Source organism: Acanthaster planci, linkage group LG13 (genome assembly GCF_054643075.1).
Source record: "Acanthaster planci isolate LZ-2023a linkage group LG13, COTS_SCS, whole genome shotgun sequence".
Lineage (NCBI taxonomy): Eukaryota > Metazoa > Echinodermata > Asteroidea > Valvatida > Acanthasteridae > Acanthaster > Acanthaster planci.
Window position 1 is genome coordinate 13073358 of NC_141789.1, and position 17765 is coordinate 13091122.

The 17765-nt window shown below is 45.0% G+C and overlaps 2 protein-coding genes across 6 annotated transcripts; one reads left to right on the plus strand and one right to left on the minus strand.

The window, feature by feature from the left end:
* Positions 1-472: 472 nt before the first annotated feature.
* Positions 473-4249, plus strand: LOC110983398 (large ribosomal subunit protein bL35m-like). 2 transcript variants are annotated; one of them, XM_022242640.2, is made up of 4 exons: positions 473-629; positions 1416-1662; positions 2077-2205; positions 2953-4249. In XM_022242640.2, exons 1-4 carry the CDS (start codon positions 584-586, stop codon positions 3206-3208), a joined length of 678 nt encoding a protein of 225 aa, XP_022098332.2. In that variant the 5' UTR covers positions 473-583; the 3' UTR covers positions 3209-4249. The 2 variants fall into 2 exon arrangements, with proteins under 2 accessions (XP_022098332.2, XP_087000922.1); XM_087144796.1 differs by lacking the exon at positions 473-629 and adding an exon at positions 684-916.
* heatr4 (HEAT repeat containing 4) lies at positions 4164-17724 on the minus strand. Of its 4 annotated transcripts, none has more exons than XM_022242627.2 (14): positions 17591-17724; positions 15662-16687; positions 15389-15532; positions 14761-14972; positions 14102-14213; positions 13079-13252; positions 12401-12579; positions 11405-11419; positions 10352-10651; positions 9057-9240; positions 7395-7580; positions 6551-6740; positions 5790-5991; positions 4164-5432 (listed from the first exon to the last, which is right to left on the minus strand). In XM_022242627.2, exons 2-14 carry the CDS (start codon positions 16641-16643, stop codon positions 4617-4619), a joined length of 3696 nt encoding a protein of 1231 aa, XP_022098319.2. In that variant the 5' UTR covers positions 16644-16687; positions 17591-17724; the 3' UTR covers positions 4164-4616. The 4 variants fall into 4 exon arrangements, with proteins under 4 accessions (XP_022098319.2, XP_022098320.2, XP_087000918.1 ...); XM_022242628.2 differs by having other exon boundaries at positions 17555-17724; XM_087144792.1 differs by having other exon boundaries at positions 17534-17724.
* Positions 17725-17765: the final 41 nt, after the last annotated feature.

Consider the following 17765-nt stretch of genomic DNA (forward strand, 5'->3'; position numbering starts at 1 on the left):
TGATTCTGACTAGGCCTGGAAACTAGCAATGGGGCTCAGATTTCAAGCCAAGCTCAAACCTTCATTGGACGTTGGAATATAATTCACACAAAACAAGAAAGACTAACCCCAACCATACTCTAACAGCCCCACCCCTTTCCAAAAATCAGTTTACATGATCCTAACTAGCCAAGGGGTTTATAGAAAATATTTTGTATGCCTGTCACGGGCCGCGATTCTTTCGAAAGTCTCCGACACATGCTCCTACTTTCCTGCAGATTTGCTGAAAGTCTCCTTTAGGCCCCTTTGGTGATAGTTTGCTTTATTTTGATATCTCCATTGGAGAAGATGGGAACCTGGAAGGAACTCTCTTCTTTAGCTAATTAGAGACGATCTCCTCTTGTGTTAAAATGTTTACCTTCAAAGTAGCTAGTTGATGAGGGACGGTGGGTAATGGGAGACGTTGGAAGCCTGCCTCACTTGCCGATATGTCGCATCGCCATGCACTATCACGTCGATACTGTACCGTGTACGCTTTTACCGCAACCGTGCACTAGCACTGCAGTGGCATTCAGAGGTATCCGTAGAACATTCAACAAACAAAATGGCGGCTCCCATGCGAAATTTTTTTTCGTTTGCTCAAAAAGCGGGTAAGTTCTCTGCACTTGACCTTTTAATTGAAAGCGCGGAGTTTTTGTCTTTCCTTTCGCACAACCAGAAAAACTCCCACTAATTATACGGTTGAACTGTGTGGTAGGAGAAGCTGGATGTGCATGCCACATGTAGGGCTCGCGACCATGACGACGGCACCCAGTCGCAGACTAGACCGGTGATGGAGCCAAAAGTGACAAGCGTGTAGCCTACATTATGTACATGTATGCGTGAAATGTAGCTGGTTACAGCTTAAGCCACCCAATGAAAGCGTCTGTTCATTCAAGTGTGTACAAAAGTAAAGACGAGTCGACATATTTTCAAAGTATTTTGTCTATTGTGAATTGTCTAATTTGGAAATGTTTCTTGTCATGCTTCGTCAAGTTCTTGGTTCTCACATTTAGGCCTGGGCCTATGCATTTTCAACATTTTTCACAGCAACTGGCATGACTGTCCTAGTTAACTGAGACATTACCACAATGAAATATATGAAGGAGAAACAATAACATTTTATTGTCATTGGCTGCCTCTCTTTTTAATTCTTTTAAAAGTAAGGTCAACACGATCTGGTGCACATTTATAATTTTTTTTTTACAGGTAATGTTACATTTATGATGTTTACCTACCCTTTCAGTTCGACACAAAAGACCCACCATGGTGCTGAATAAGACTTGCTGGAAAGCATTTGGCGAATTTAGGATGAAATGTCACGTAGTTAGGTGGGATGCAGGGAAGAAACATTGAAATGAATATACAAATTATGATTCTCCACTTTTGTTTTTCAGCCACAAGAGTATGCTGCAGCCAAATCCGTCTTAACACACAATCAGTAGTAACAAGACTTTCTATCACTTCCAACTTGTACACACAAGGCAGACTCGACCGTGCAGCGAGACCAGAATTAAGGACAGTGTTCCACAGTTTTGGAAAATCGGCATTAAGCACGGGTGTCTCTTCACAAACAAGGCTATACTCATTACTCACAGGCAGCTGCTGCGATGTGGGCACTAACAAGGGTGTCCTTTGTCAAAGGTTTGCATTTCATTGTTTGATTTGAACTTTCTTTGTTGTCGTAGTTGTCACTAAGGTCAGAGAGAAATGGGTAATTCTAGAAATTAGGGGTCCAAAAGTGTGGCATTTTGGTATCCCCGTTACATCTGATTTTTGTTATTTGACATGGAAATATCACCAGAATTGATTTCAAATTATTACTATTTGTTGGGCAGGTAATTTGCATTAAGTCATCACTCTTGGAAATTAGAAAATGCATTCTGAACTTACAAAATCATATGTCAGATGTAACAAAAATGGACCACTAATTTCTGGAATTACCCTAATGCCTTTGCTTGGAAAAGTATTTGAATCAAATATCCCAAAGACCCATTTCTTCATGGCAGTGGGAAAAAAGATAACAGAAGAAAAATATTGTGTTAAATCCCCCCGCAGATTGATGTTGTCTTCAGGAGATTTATGTCCCCAACATCAGCCCAGTCGGACAGTGGTGAGGTACAGCAGAAACAAGGGAAAGAAGAAGTCAGTCAGGGCCGTCCTGGCTCGTTTCTACCGCTTTTCAAAGTAAGTCTGTCAGCCACGCCTTGCTCCTTAATTGACGTGTTAACAAGGGAAAAACAGACTCAGTTGGAATCCTCATATCTTAGCCTTGTAGGGAGTTTGCCTCATCACGTCAAGGACAAGTTCTTATGCAAATCTAGGCTAATTGTCCGGTGGATGGCAGAGGCACTTCTATCAGGAAGTATGCACTGGTTGAGGGCTTGGTTCTGTCAGACTTTTTTATTGATCAGGGTTTTTTTAGCATGGAAAAATTATCTTGATTTGAGTGGTGCTACTTAAATAATAGGGAGTGTGTTGTCAGTGCTACAGATTTTTAACAAGAGTATGCAAAGAAAATCCTGTACTTTTGTTGAGAGGTTTTCAATAGCTCAGTGTGAGTTGCTTTAACTTGTCGGGTTTTCTTGCAAAGGTTCTGATGGTGACAAGTGTGAGATCGGTCAATTTGAAAAGTTCCCTCCAGTTACGTCCAGAAGTCGTTCTAAGTTTAACATATAAGGGAAGGTCTAGGCTCGCTCTCGTGACAAACTGCGTAATGAGCTGGTTCTGTACATATACTTCAACATGGTACAGTCATTTCACAGCATGTGTACATGTGCAGGTTGACATGTGGCCCAACTTACAGGGCAGACCTTTTGGGTGTGTATTGCTATTCCCGAATGACCTCAGACAAATTTGATTATGGGCGTGAACTGTCGCAGTACCAACCTGACTCATTAAAAAATACGTTGTTTCCTTTTGTCCCCCCCCCAGCGGCCTTTGGTTGCGGACCATCGCCGGCCGCAACAAGAAGCGCTGGAAGAAATCCCCTGCTCGCCGACGCCGCAACAAGTGGCATGTCTTCTGCAACAAGACCCAGTCCAAGATGCTGGACCGGATGGTCACCAGCTACTGGAAGCAGCGCCGTTACTTCCCGGACGACCCCTTGGAGCCATTCCAGGACCGTAACTACAAGGGCCTGAAATTCTACCCCGGCAACTACACACTGAGAAAGAGGGAGGACTTGTGAACTTAAAAAAAAAAAATTCTGTTTTTCCTGCAATGGGAGCAATTCCCCGGTATACAGGATTGCCTGCCAAAAAGCTGGTTTGTCTATGCCAATGATAAGTAAGAAGTAATGTTGGCCTTTGAAAACTTGTTCGGCAGTGTTCACCGGTACTGTAACATTTTCAAAAGCATGGACATGTAATGTGACATCACTGATCCGCGTTAAAGCCAAAAAGAAAAATGCCTCCGGTTTCTGGTCAGGGGCTGGCTCCAAAAGTGGTGTGGCGACGCTGCTTTTTTTTTTTGTCCCTCACTTTTTTCACCGCTATCAAAACTGACATAGACTGGCACCCTCACTATTTCCTGTTTAAAAGCGTTTCCAGATTGTAGATGTACACAGGACATCAGATCACCTCGTGTGTCTGGTTCCCAGATGTAAATGTATAATACAGAAATGACGTCATCTGAAAAGTAGTGCCTATTTGACTATAAAAACATTGGGGGCCTAGAGGAACTCCTTTACTATACATAGACATCAACCATACCCCACGTAAAGCACGACAATTATGCAGGCGCAGGATTCCAGTCAAGCAAGTTTAGCAGCTTTTGTATTATACAAAATAAAAATCTGTTTCTTTTGTGATGAGCAGGTCTACGGCGACGTGCACACTGACCAGAAACCGTAGACTTTTTTCCCGGTCTAAGTGGGGATTGTTGTCCAGCCGAGCCAAGAACCTGTGCGTCACTTTAGAATGGATGCAAGTGAATGGTGTAGCATTTACACCAAGGTTTGGATAGTTTGGATGTCAAATTGTACACCGTTTGATTCACGCATGTCAACCTTGGCATGTGCGGGCCACTACAAGCATTCCCGTGGAATAAAGAAATGAAAAGTAGGACAACATTCATATATCAAATACATGTACATGTTACAGTAAAAATGTGTTTGATTCATAATAATTATGTCATGAAATGAATACGTTTACAACAATTTAACGATTTATTGTTCCTTGCAACAGGTTAGGTTTCTGGTAATAAAAGTTCTTGATTTACAGTCACAGCAGTGCCTGTTTTCCTTTGTGCAGTGTATTAAGTCTTTACATATTGAAAACTGACAGGTAGAAAATAAGTTAGATCTCGACCTGAAGGCAGAAACAATTGGAGTGTAAAATATGTAGTGTAAATGCATGGATTGGAAGCTGTTGATGACTTCATAGTCAATCTAAAGAAATAGGCACATTTGTTGTTGGTTAACCGCAAACCCTTGTGGGGCATGAACAATTCTATTGAAATTGGGCAGTTCATGATGATTACGGTCAATGGTTCGTTTTCTTGGCATCAGATCCTCTTAAAAAGTGTAGTTTGATTGTTTCTTCTTGTTTCCTTCATGTTTTTCAGCCACTCCCCAATTCAAGCTCCTCCCCCCCTTTTCAATTCTCTTTCCCGTTGGTTTGACTGCTATTCTCTGGATTCTGTAATGTGTCACTGGTTTCTAAAGGTAGAGGGGTATCAACTGATGACCTACTACCCGGACTTGCAGTGACTATGTCATCTTTGTTGTCTGCCGCTTTTTCAGTCAAAGTGACGAGAACTTCATCTTCGCAGGTGACCAGATTTGAGTTGATGTCCAGCGAGTGTGTCGTGAGTGGACTCCCAGGTGGTTTGCTTGTGGGGCTAGGGTTGCCGGTTTGCCCGGTCTGGTCTTGAAGCGGTCGCTGAGATGTTATCGCCTCTTGGTCCTGTCCTTGGGGACTTGACTCCTTGGAGGTGCTAGGATTGGTGGAGTCCTGCTGCAGCATGCGGATCTCTTCCTCCACGCTCTCGGCGATGGTCTCCAGCTTCACAGCGGCATCTTTAGCTCGGCCTTGTTCCTCCCCTTCCTCCTCGGCTTCCCCTTCCGGCTTGACATACTCCTTGTACTCCTTCACGGAGCAGGAGCCCTCGTACAGCTCGATCAGCTTCTCGAGCTTCTCGATGGGGCTCCGTCCCCTGGAGGGGGTGCCACTGCCGGGTGTCCTCGCGGCCGCCAGTGGGCTCAGAAGGGACCCCCTGTCCTGGCCCGCCGAGGGGGGCGTTTTCGGAAGGGCGATGTCCGGGGTCTGCTTGGCGGGGCCATAGTCCTCGTCGTCGCTGGTCTTGTTTTCGTCGGCGTCCGAGTCCACCAGGATGCTGGGGGTGGTGACGCTTCGCTGGCTTTGCTTGGTGGAGATGGAGGAGCGAGGAGGAGTAGGCTTACGGGTCTTCACCTGCCACAAAGCAGCAAAGTTAGTCTCAAGTAAAAAAACAATACAGGTGTCATTGACATCTATCGAGAACCAGGTATGAGCAAGCTCTAGTTGGAGAGTTGCCATGATGGATTAGTGCATCCGCTGAAAGGCAGGAATAAACCTGTTTCCACAAATCATTTTTGGCGTGTGTGGAGGTAAAGATCAGCTGTGCATTGCATGAACAATAAACAGGTAGTTTGTGGCATTTTCTGAATGGTCAATGAGAGAATCCTGACTCAAACGCCATAGTCTGAAGACCACCCTTAAAAGGGTCTCTCCCCACCAACATGGCTCTTTTCAACCGATAAAGGGTTGCTTCTGCTCAGGGTCGATTACCTTCAGGTCTGGGGTTCTTGGTGACTCGTTGAAGAAGCGCTCTTTCTGCTCGTTCAGGCCCTCCTGTATCTCGTTCTGGGTGATCTTGGCCGCGATGTTGTACCGTGTGCACAGCCTGCGCACCTCGTCCTTGATCTGCTGGACCATCTCCATGTCCCCCGTGGGGCTGACACCCATGGACTGCAGGGCAATAGCCAGTTGTCTGACAGATGGGACGCGGAGATAAAGCCGAAACGTAAATACCACACTCCTGCAAATTCTGCCGTGTAAGTTAAGTCTCATCAAACTAACCCTGACTGAAAACTGCGGCAATAAGGCTGTTTTCTCTGTGCCTCATCAAATAGAAACGCTTCTCAACTTGCCCTTACTTTAAAATTCCAAACTAATTGACACCCAAGAAGAAATTTGACGTATAAATTCTGCCAGCACAGCTTCAGAACCAATGCATGAGAATGAGGTTTCAATACTTACAGATGCAGGCCATCAAAGCAAACACAAGTTAAATATTAGAATTTTCATTTCACCAGTGAAGGTAACAGTGTAACAACTGGATCCTTGATGCAAGATTCCAGTGAAAATAAGCAGTAAAAAGCCTGTCAGTTTTAGTACTGCTGTTACCACTTTGCCAGGTGGTAGAGTTAAGAATCCACTGAACAATCCTTGGTGGTTTGAAAATTCTCAAACGGATGGCTGGTGCAGAATTCTATAAACTAGTTTTTACAATGAGGAAAGGTACTCAGAGCGCAAACAGAGAGACTCACACTCTGACGAGTTGGTCCGGCTCGACCAGCAGCTTGTCCTGCAGCATGGCGGCCACGTGCTTCCCGCCGATGCCCAGCTTGACCAGCGATTGAAGGGCCTCAGCCCGCACCCCGGGCTCCGCCTCAAAGCGCACTGCCCACAGAATGGCCTCCTGGATTGGCTCGCTGTTCTTGCCGATGTCTCCCAGCGCTGTACGTGTCAAATGGAGGGGAAGGAGGCAGAGTGTGCGAATTAGTAATCATCGTGCAACTCTTTTGTTCAGCTCTGTCTAAGACGTTCTGTACCCTGTTCTGTGGTCCAGAATACACCGTATCCTGGCTTACTGTGCCACGCAGTTATAGCATTTAGCCGAGGGGGGGGTGTCTAGCTTCAGAATGATACTCAGCTTTGTCAGGCAACTACGCGGAAAACCGTAACTCTTTATCCATATGGACACCTTAATGTTTGTATTCGACACGGATCGAGATGGCCAATTTTCCAATGCTGACAAAAGCTGTGATAGTCGGCACAGTGTGCAGGCATTATGTGAAGCGTCCGGCACAGAGAGGCCATCTTTGTGTATGGCACTTGGTGCCAAAGTGTTTGTGCAGGTAAATTTGGTCAGGTGTCTCGCTCAGTCTTAGAGATCTCTGATCCAGAGATGGAAATTACAAACACCATAGTTCCAAACTAGCCTTGTTAACTTCCCGTGCATTTGTGGAGTTAGATGACACTGTTAGAATTCAAAGAGATTCTCTTCCGGTTCACTTCAGGTCATTCATTCATTGTCAGCCGCTATCTGCAATTCGCATTCTCTTTAGTCGGAAAGGACAGACAAGTTCACAAAATAAAAAGATACATCACCTTTGACTGCGTGTGCCTTGACCTTCCAGTTATTGTCAAACTGCGTCAGGAACAACAGTTTCTGGGTGACCTTTGGGTCCTCCAGGGAGAGCTGACTGGCCGTGTTGGTGGCGGCAATCCTAACGGCAATATAGGCATCACTGAAGCACTGGAGGTAGGCGGGCAGAAGGCGGGCAGTCATGATACCTGGGAAACAACATTTAGGGATACTTGAATAATACTGCGCTATGTAAGGTGGGGTTTCGGTAGACGGGGTGGTTCTCTCCTCGCCTTCCACCTCCGAGGCCCGGGTTCGATTCCCGGCTCGGTCTGCCTGTGGATTGGGTTTTCAGTCCCTACCTGATTCCGTGGGTTTTACCCAGGATATTCTTCTGGACTTGTCCTCCCACCTCTGAAATTGTAACTGCTTTGAACTCTCTCCTTTCTACTGATTGGCTTACAAGCCAAGGTACAACACCTGGGGCCCTTTCCAGGAATTCTTGGTTTCATTACCTTACTTAATAAAGTTGATAATAGCAGTGAGGCTTAATAAACTGGACGAGAAACCTACTTTTCAATGGATCCTGTTTCACAGTAAGTCCATAATAAGTGAAGCAACATGTAATGAAGCATGCATTCCAAAATCTTTGACACGTAGAGCTCACATTGCAATTAGTGACGAAAGTTAGCAAATAACAAACTAAAAAAAACAGAAACTTGAAGTGTGCCGATTATTTCAAGGATATTATCCATTGGAAATGACTGACTGATTGGATGGTGTTTCCATAAATGCAGGATGACACAGACACATTAAGCACTGGACTCAAAAGCCCATGCAGCTGCTGAACCTATTACCAAACAGTTCGATTGACAGAGCAGAATATGGCTGAAAACCAGTTACAACAAATACAAAGTGCCTGGCATAAAGCTATTACCAACCAAATATTTGCTGAGCCAATATTTTATCTACTAAGTCAATGTCTGTGCTCAAGCCCATGCTGAACTTCAATCAGCATGAACTAAGATGCCACGGTTCATCTCCGAATGCCATCTGGAAACCAGCTGATCTATTTATGAAGACCAGCCTCCGGTAATTGGATCACGACATACATGAAATTCTTCAAGAAGTGACTTGATCCCTCAGATAAAAAATCTCCAGCCCGTCATTAACCTGGTTTCTGAAGTATCTTTGCTTAAAGTCAACTAAAACTCAAGTTGACAGTTGAAGTACATGCGTTCCGAGGGAAGAGAAATGCCAGGAGATCTTATTTACAGCCTGCTATTAAAGTTGCCAACAGAATCTTCAAATCGAAACAAGCTCTGGTCATTTCCAATTCATTTGCAGGGTACAATGTTCATGTGACTGTGTAATTTTTGGACAGTTCCATTAAAAAATTTCGTGATGAAAAATGTCACCAGTTTCATTACATGAGAACCTTCCAAGCTAAGAGACAAATCCAGTGCCGTTTCTCTGCACAACCCGATGGTCCCCCTTCTAATGGTAGAAACCACTGTCTTGGGTTTTGCATGGAGCAAATGTCACAGAGCGGCACTGGTGAATAGTTATCACACGCTGTGGCTGGTGGAGGGCCACCGCGAATGACAGCTTTAGTGCTACGATGATCACATGATTTGTCAGTAGAACAAGCACGTGCGAGAAACAATGAAGCCGCCAAGCCTTACCCAAGTGAGCGACCTTGTTCAGGGCGTCGATGCGGTCTCGCTCGCTGCCCTCCAGCAGCCGGTCCCGCAGCTCGTCATGCACCTCCTTGCCGTGACCCGTCCTGCCCATGGTCTGGGCAGCCGCCCGGCGGACGTCCTGGTGCCAGTCGTTCCACATCAGGTTCTTCAGCTTGTGCATAATGTCCTGCATTTTTGGTTTTTTTTTTTTTTAATTCTGCGCTGAGTTCTCTTTATGATAGCAGATTGCAATATGACAATGCCACTAAGTTCAATAACCCTTTTGCAACTTAAATTTGAATAAAATCTGGTACACTGAGTTATCTGATTACATATAAATATAATTATTTAAAATCCCCAGACTAAAGATACTGTTGCTATACCTCGTGATTCGGGGGAGCTTTTGCATAGCGACCACCATCTCTGAAATGGACTGGTTCCTTTGTGCCATTCTTATCCACTGAAAACAGCGTATTGGTGCAAGGCATCTCTTATGTAACTAAGCAAAAGCTTGCCCCGAATCATGATGTACAGCAACAGTGTCTTTAATATGGGGAATTTAAATTGTTATGTTCACGTGAATTTAAAGAACTCAGTGTGCCAGATTTTATTCAAATTTAACTTGCAAAAGGCTTATTGCAGTTGAAGTCTCAAATTGGACGAACACTGAAGTCGTGCCAGATGAACACTGGCAGAGGAGTGCCTTTGATGTTACCAGGTCCATCTAAATGAAAAAGTCTTTGCACAGATCTTGTGAAATGGAAATATGCAACAACACAGTCCCAACACAGCGACCAATGTAATGTTCTTAAAATTCGCTCTTATGTATTCCTAAAGCCATGTGTCCAGCGCAAGATTCCATAAACGCACATCAAACGGAATAAGATCAAAATGAAGGGATCGGCATTCTCAGCATGAGGAGTTATGATCAAATAAGGAAACATTATCGCAGTCGAATTTCACTGACACTTGTCTTACAGTGTTTGTTACAAGGAACTGCACCGTAAGCGTGCTTGACACACATCTTACCTGACAGAAAGCTACCTTTAAAGACTCCTGTCCTCTGGTGCTACAAAACAGCGCTTTTGAGTCCCAGTAAGGATGGTTATTGACAAGCCTAGAAACCCTGGTCCCTAGTTGTCCTAATTTTGCTTTAGTCGAAACGTATTAACTTTTGACAAATTTGAAAGTGTGAATTTATGTATAATCTGACTCCACAAAAATTGCATTCCTATTTGTTTTTTTTGGAGTATGAACCAGTCTTGAGACGCGCAAGACAGTTGAAGTATCGCCCTGACCTTGTTAATGATCCCGCTGAGGCGAGGCAGGACCCGGCAGGCGATGATGCGCTGCCGCCAGCTGGCGCTGTTCAGCTGCTCCCCGACCATGGAGTGGACCACCGTGGAGCCGGCGCTGAGCTTGGCCAGCAGGGCCATGCAGCGCTCGTGCTTGATCACGTCCTGGCTGGCCAGGAGCTGCTGGATCAGCTCGCCCACCACGTACGAGTCGCAGACCCCGGCGTGGGCCAGGCACTGGGATGCCGCCCAGCGCTCCGGCTCGCTGCCTGTTCGCATGACCTCGTTCAGGATCTTCCTTGCCTGTAGTGGTTTATGAAACGGCAGAAAAAGAAAACTACAATGCATAAACCAGAACTTTTGAAATTCAATGGACCACATTTCACTCTCGGGTAAGAAAGGACGTCCCACGTGCCCAGATGAGAATTTGAATAAAATTTAGGAATGTGTACATATGCCACTGAGTGCCTTCTGAGACAAGTCAAACAGGTAACCTTCTGAATCTGAGCATGCCGGTATTTTGTTTGCATCAAAAGGCTGCTTGGTTTCCAGAATTGCAAATCATTTTTAAAAAAAAATAAAACGTCTTGCACTTTCAAAAAAAAATACACACGTAAACTCTTAATGCTGCAAATCCTCGAAAGTGTGGAGTTTCATTTGATTTATTCAGGAAAAGGGTTTATTCAAAGCGATTTGACTGCACCAAAAAACCACATCCTTTTCAAAAAGGTTTACTCACAAAAATGGCACCGCTGAAAGAAAAAAGTGCAGGGTGAGATACAGAGAGTTAGGAAAGTGTAAGATGATATCAAAACGAAATTGAGTGGGTTGTGGAGGTGCAAAACCAAAACAGATATTTGCCAAAAAATATCAAACATAAAAACAATCGGTGCATCAGCAAGATTTGCTTTTGATAATCAGTGCATTGAGTGATAAGTGCAGAATACAGAGGCAGTGCAAAAGAAATGACAAATTAATGGCCAGTGTGTGGAATTAGTGCCCATCAGGTTGAATAACAAATCTATTAAAAACATCTTTGCGATGGTGGACACTAACCTCAACATTATGTGGCTATCCAAGGAAAAGCAGGGAGCAGAATGAAATCAGATTTGAAATACTGAACATATGTTACAGGGACACTGACAACATCCAATTTTAGAGAAGGGACTATTTAAGGCTGGGCTCACTTCAAATTGCAAATACCTCTGCCCTTGGCAACTTTACTTACTTTCAGCTGGTAACGACAATCTGACGAAGAAAACGGGAGGCAGAAAAGCTGATGAGGCGACAATGAGAGTGAGCTTCGTTGACAGTGTTGTAGATGAAACCATCACAAAACCAGACACAAGACCATTCATGAGACTAGTCACATGTAGCAGGGTGAAAAGTGACGAAGGAGTGTTTTGCTGCAATTATTGAAACAGCTTGTGACTTAAGGTTGCACTACACCAAATACGCGCCCATAGAGAACAGCGCAAAATCAGACAAGATTATGGCCAGAGGATCACTTTTCGTTTCAATTTTATGGGGGTTTAATAGCCACATGGATTTTTTTAATTCACCTTTCCCAAAGATCCCCCCCAAGTAGAAAAACTTTGCGCTCAGCTCTGAATGTAGCCGCCAGCCTCTATCCAAAGTAGGCCGCAATTTGGGGCTTTTTATGAAAGAAATACCCTGAACTGGAAACTACCAGTCCCAAATTCGGGATTTACAGAAATATTCCTATGATCCCTCCTGATTATGGCATGTTGTAAAAACCCTGTGGGATCATAAAATATGAATGAGCTTGCATGCAGAAATCCAACGATTTGGTGGAATGCGCCCTTAAAGTCAGACTTGAGGTCTTGTGATGACCTTGTGGGGTCTTGTGATGGTCTCGATTACATTTCATGGGTATACAAAATGATTGAGTCTCAAGTACTGTCGGAGACTGCGTCCGAAACGGGCTCACAAACCTACAGCTACGTCTGTACAGTCAGCATTTATCATTGCGGTTGCGACTGGCAACGACTTGGACCCAGTCTCACAAGCACGATTTGGCTGTAGCCTCACCTCCTCGTTGGGTTTGTTGAGGGTGTACAGGGCGATGGCCGCCGTGACCCGGACCCTCGCGCTGCTGTCGCCCAGGGCTTTCTCCACGCACTGCAGGAGGGCATCTGGTAGCATCCCCTCCGAGTCGCCGGTGGTCTTCCGCTGGTTCATGGCGGCCAGTGCCTTCTGGGCGAACGTACCTGAGAATGAAAATTGCAAAGGGAAAATGTTGGGGGTTGATGTAAAAAAAACCGGCTGTGATAGATTATTGTATCTGTGGCCAGGTATGGGACTTTGTTGATAGAAACAGGCACAGCTGCGGCTCTGGAAGCCCATCAAGACAGAGTCGAAGATTCCTTCGTCTACCAAGCCCACAGCTGATTGTACTCTTGTCTATGCAGAAATCTTTCAACTGTTTGCACAACTTCAGTCCGCCAATTTCCTTCAAAATCTTTCTTATTTAACTGCTCTCTTTTGAGAGTAAAAATAACACAAATTCCATCTCCCAAAGGGAGAATTCAACGATTGTCTTTTTTAAAATTAAGTACAAAGTTTTAAAGGATGAGCCGATTTCATATGAAATTTTGCTGTAGGAAAGTTTAGGAGAAATTAAGGATAGAATGTTTTACAACAAAACTTACTTCTTCAAGTATGAGGGTTCACCTCAAACTTTGATTTGTCTCATTACGTACTGCTTACTTTTGATTGGTACCCCGGGCTCAGCCGGTGGCCGGTAGGTTGCTGCCTTAGCGATGGTTGCTATGGCCTGTAATCGGACGTGCTCGTGTATGTCGGACATGTCACGGACAAGGTCATCGATGGAACTGTCGTACCACCTGTTGCCAAGGTGCCATTTGGTTCTCCATTCATCAACTACATGTTACAAAAGGAAGGGAAACTTATGCTCCGGGTGGGGTGGCCCAATTCAAGGAAAATTCTCCGCCAGGCCGAGGTGCATAAAAAGTACCCCTACAGATTCTTTTGAAAAGAGGGGGTCTGTTTGGGCCAAGAAATGGTGGGATTGTGTCAGTATGGCCCAGAATCATCTCTGTAGATTCAGGGGCACCCATCTCTGGGGGAAAGCAGACAAAAATGTGATTGAAAATTTGTCAGAAGAGCCCCAGGAAGGCGAGGGATGTCATTTGAAATGTGGCTGCTGAGAAGACTTGGGAACATTCCCTTTTTTTGGGGGGGGGTGAGTTTGTTTTGGGTGGATAATTAAAGAATTAATTTGTTGGTTAACCCACTAAAAATTGAGAATCAAATGAAGTCTGAAGGACCAAACAACACATTGTTTTTTGTTTGAGTGGCCTCAGGGACTTCAGTTGCCTGCCATGGGGCTCCAAACTTGGTTGATTTTATACTATTTTCAATGGAGCTTGAATTGGTTCAGTGCACCCTTCAAGGGGAAAAAGGGATTGCTGTCTTCTGAAATACCAATGGAAAATCAGTGGCCATGCCCTAGCCAAACAGAAAAGACATATGGCATGTTGAATATGCATAAGCAAACCACTCCAAATACAGAACATTATAAGTGTCCAAAGTTGAGATCACCAATCCCGCATGGACCGTACTTTGAATTCAACTGACAACGTGCTACACTGCAAAGGAAGTGTCCTGAACTGAGTAGGAACATTCATGGACTTGAGGAATTTCCTGCAACCGCTGCTGAGACGGTACGAAATGGCTCCACACAGAGGCAGGGAGATCGAGCCAACTCACCCAGTGTGAGTAGGGTCTGGTTTTGCTTGTACTGTCTCAGTTCGGACTGGTCTGGTTCCCTGTGTGCCTCGGGGTCGTAGCCAGCTTCGTGGATGGTCAGTGAGACGTCGCCCTGAATTGAATATCAAAAACCTTCATAGCACAGCGAATGTGAGGCGATCTATAAATCATTCTAACCTCCCCTTGTGGCTTCTAAGGATGGTAACTAATAAAGTGAAGTAAATTTTGTCGACTGGCCCTTCCATCCAACATTTCTGAGTGAAATTCTCTGCCTTCAGATCAAAGTGAGTAGCTGGGTAGATGCGAACTGGACATGATGTAGAACATGGAGGAGAGACTAGATCTGGGTAGAATGCGATCACCTGACAGACTCAAAATTGAAATTAGGAAAATGTTCCAAAGCTGCAGCTTCATGCACGGCTCAGCGTCTTCATGTTTTCAACTCTATCCCCAGAACCATTTTCAAACATTTGATATTGAAACTGAATGAAAATACGTTGAATTTCTTCCCTGACAGAAGAAAAAATTGCATTCAGCTTGAGAGCCTCGTTTCAGAGGACTTACTTCATGAAATTGAAGCCCGCACCCTTGGTAGATGGAAAATCGGTAGCAATAATACTTTGTAACGCCCATCTTAGAACAGGAACGTTTGGACTTACCTGAATTGCCTGGGGCAACTGGCTCCATTTTTTGTACCCCCTGTGGCCCCTCTGTGTCACTGCCTCCTGTGGGCCTCGCTTGGCCCCTGTGGGACCTTCCCCACTCCAGGTGGTGGGGTCTTGGGGGAAGTCCTCCTGCCTGGCGACGTGGTATAGGTTGCCGGTGTCCAGCAGGAGGTGAGAGGGGTCGTGCTGGAGGATCTGCTGGGCTCCTGTGATGGGAAAGTTTTGAAAGGATGGCATTTGTGAGGGGTATGTACGAAGTGTTGGTTCAACACTCTTTAAGTTAAACATTGTTTCTTCACCTTGGTCAGCCTAAACTAAGGAAAGGTCTTTGGTTAGAATCTCGCAGCTTCTGAGTATTTGACCTAGAAACATTGACTAATTTTACAACTCAGACAGACTCAAAGCCTTGATTGGTGGAGAGTCAAGTCACACAATGAGCAGTTAGCACACAGTGCAGTACGTACACATACATCTTTGTGACTTGTGTCGTCTTGAGTCAAGAGGTTCTCTTAAAAACCATGCAACTTACAAGAGGTATGCATGCAGATTTACAAAGCGCTAAAGCAAACTTGAGGATTGTACTAGAACCTCTAAAAAGAACTATTAGAGTAAATGATCTCACCAGAAAGCCACTCCTGTTCAAACTGGTTTTGGGTGTCATACATCTTGTCGCCAACTGCAGGATTCATCACGTCTTTCAGAGTTGGGGGTGGCTTGGTTTTTTTCCGTGTCACCTTGATTTCCCTAGCTGTGCTGTTGATGGAGCCTTCAAAGGAAGATTGGAACCAAAGGTGATGACAGTTTTAAAACGTTGTTACTGATGATAGGAAAAGTCAAATCCATCTTGAATGAAATCGAGGGTTTAGGAGTGAAAGCGCAACATTATTCTACTAACCTGCCAGTTCTTTCTCCATCTGTTTCTGTTGGCGTCGGAGGGCATCAGGCTGGCGATAAAAGGCAGCCAGAGATCTTGAGTTGATGTCATCCTCTGCTGGGCCCCTCTCGTTTCTGCCAGCTGCAGAGTTGTCTCCTGCCTGCTGCTGCTGCACTCCCCCGGACTGCTTTGAAGTCACCTTGGACCCTGTCAGCACCGTATCCCTGCTGATGCTCATGTCGCTGACGCTGACGTCGTCGTGGATTAGGGTGTCCATGTGGCTGGGGGGCTCACCGTACATGTCCACCAGCATGCGGTGCAGCTTGTCCCTCTGGGGGCCCTCGGCCGTCTGCTCCCCCACGATCCAGCGGGCCGTATTCTTGCTCAAGTTCATCAGCAGGTGCTCGTCCCAGTTCTGGGAGTACTTGGCCTGGGGCTGCCTGGCACTGGCCTCTTCGGCACTGGCTTCAATGGCAAGGGGATCTTCAGTGAGGAAAACCAGCGATTTGGGACCCAGTTTCGACTCGGACTCGGTCCTCACTGTCTCCTTGTCTTCCTCGCTTGTGGCTGGCCCGATGGGCTTGAGCTTGGGTTTTCTAAGCGGTTCCAGTCGGTGATGGGAACGTTTCTTGATGTGGCAGGGCAAGTGCTGATTGGTGGTCCTGGAGTTGTATCTGCCCACCGGTCCCACACATTGCTTCTTCTCCCTCTGGATAATGCCAGAGTAGTCGTACGCATCTTGAATCGAATGTCTGTCATACGGCAAAGTGTGAGCTGCATGCGTTTTGACCACGTCCTCACTGAACAAGAGATCGGAGCTGATCTTCTGTAGGTAATCCCTCCTCAGCATGTTCTGTCGCTGACCAAAGTAGGGCGTAGGGCGTAAGCCGGCCAAGCTGAACCTCCCCTTGAGGTTGCTTGCATCGGCACCAACTTGGGGAACTTTAATTCTGTCCCCACAAGGGAAAAGCTCAGGGTGCTGGGGTACACGGTCCATGGCCATGGTGCTTTTAGCTTTGAAACTATAAAGATGACCTCAAAAGCATTCTGAAAAGCAAATGATAAAAAATCAATTGAAATTAAAGCGGCCAATTCAATACTTTGTCTGCTGACATCAATGAAAATAAATGAATTTAATTTAAAATTGAAGTTGATAATTAGACCTAAATATCATGGCCTACCTGGCCTCAAAACACTTTAGTAATTCCTGTATGAATGCCAGTTTGTTAGGTCTAGGCCTATAAACACATTTTGTGTTAACATTTTCACAGCTCACATCACGCATAAGTTTAATATTTTCTGTTCTCGAAAGTTGAAATAATGTTCATTTTAGGCCTATTCCTATCATAACCTCAAATCCACGGTGAATGATACAGGGAGCGTGCCTTTTATAATTTTAGCCCTAACCCTTAGGGTGTAGGCCTAAGCCAATGGGGCGGCGGGAACATCCGGGAGTTTTGCAAAATGATGGGTAGGCCTTAGCAACCAATGAAAATTGCAATGAGCGTATGCACTGATCAATCAAAGAAATGATTGTGTGATCCAATGCTCTGACTGGCTGGTGCATGCATACATCTCCATGGTTGATTTTTTATCGGTTACTATCTGCCATTTTGCGAGAGTACCAGATTGTCACACCGACTAGGTCTAGGCCTATGTAAAATCAAACTGAAATCGGAGGATGGAGGACTGGTGCCTGGGTAAGATATTTTTGGAATCAAATTAGCATAGGCCTCAGCCTATATTACAGTTAGAATAATTTCTTTTAAATGGAAGCTTTCCTCTAGTATTTCAAAAAATCTGAGACTGAGAACGAAGCCGTAGCATGCACTCATCCCTATTGATTAATATCACTAATGGTTAATATTATTTCGCATGTAACGTTAGGCTCACCAACTTGAAAATAGCGCATACTGTAAGTAAATGATTATATCGGTAATTTGCTCACACATTTGCCTCGAGCATCCATAAAACATGAAACTGACAGCTTTCTTGCTTGGTCTAGACTGACGTTACGCGTTATTAGTGTTCATTCGTGGCCGTGGACTGACAGACAGATCACCAGCCATGTTGACTGTTACCATGTCGACAAAATCATTTACAACGTGCAGTCCATTCGGCGCAC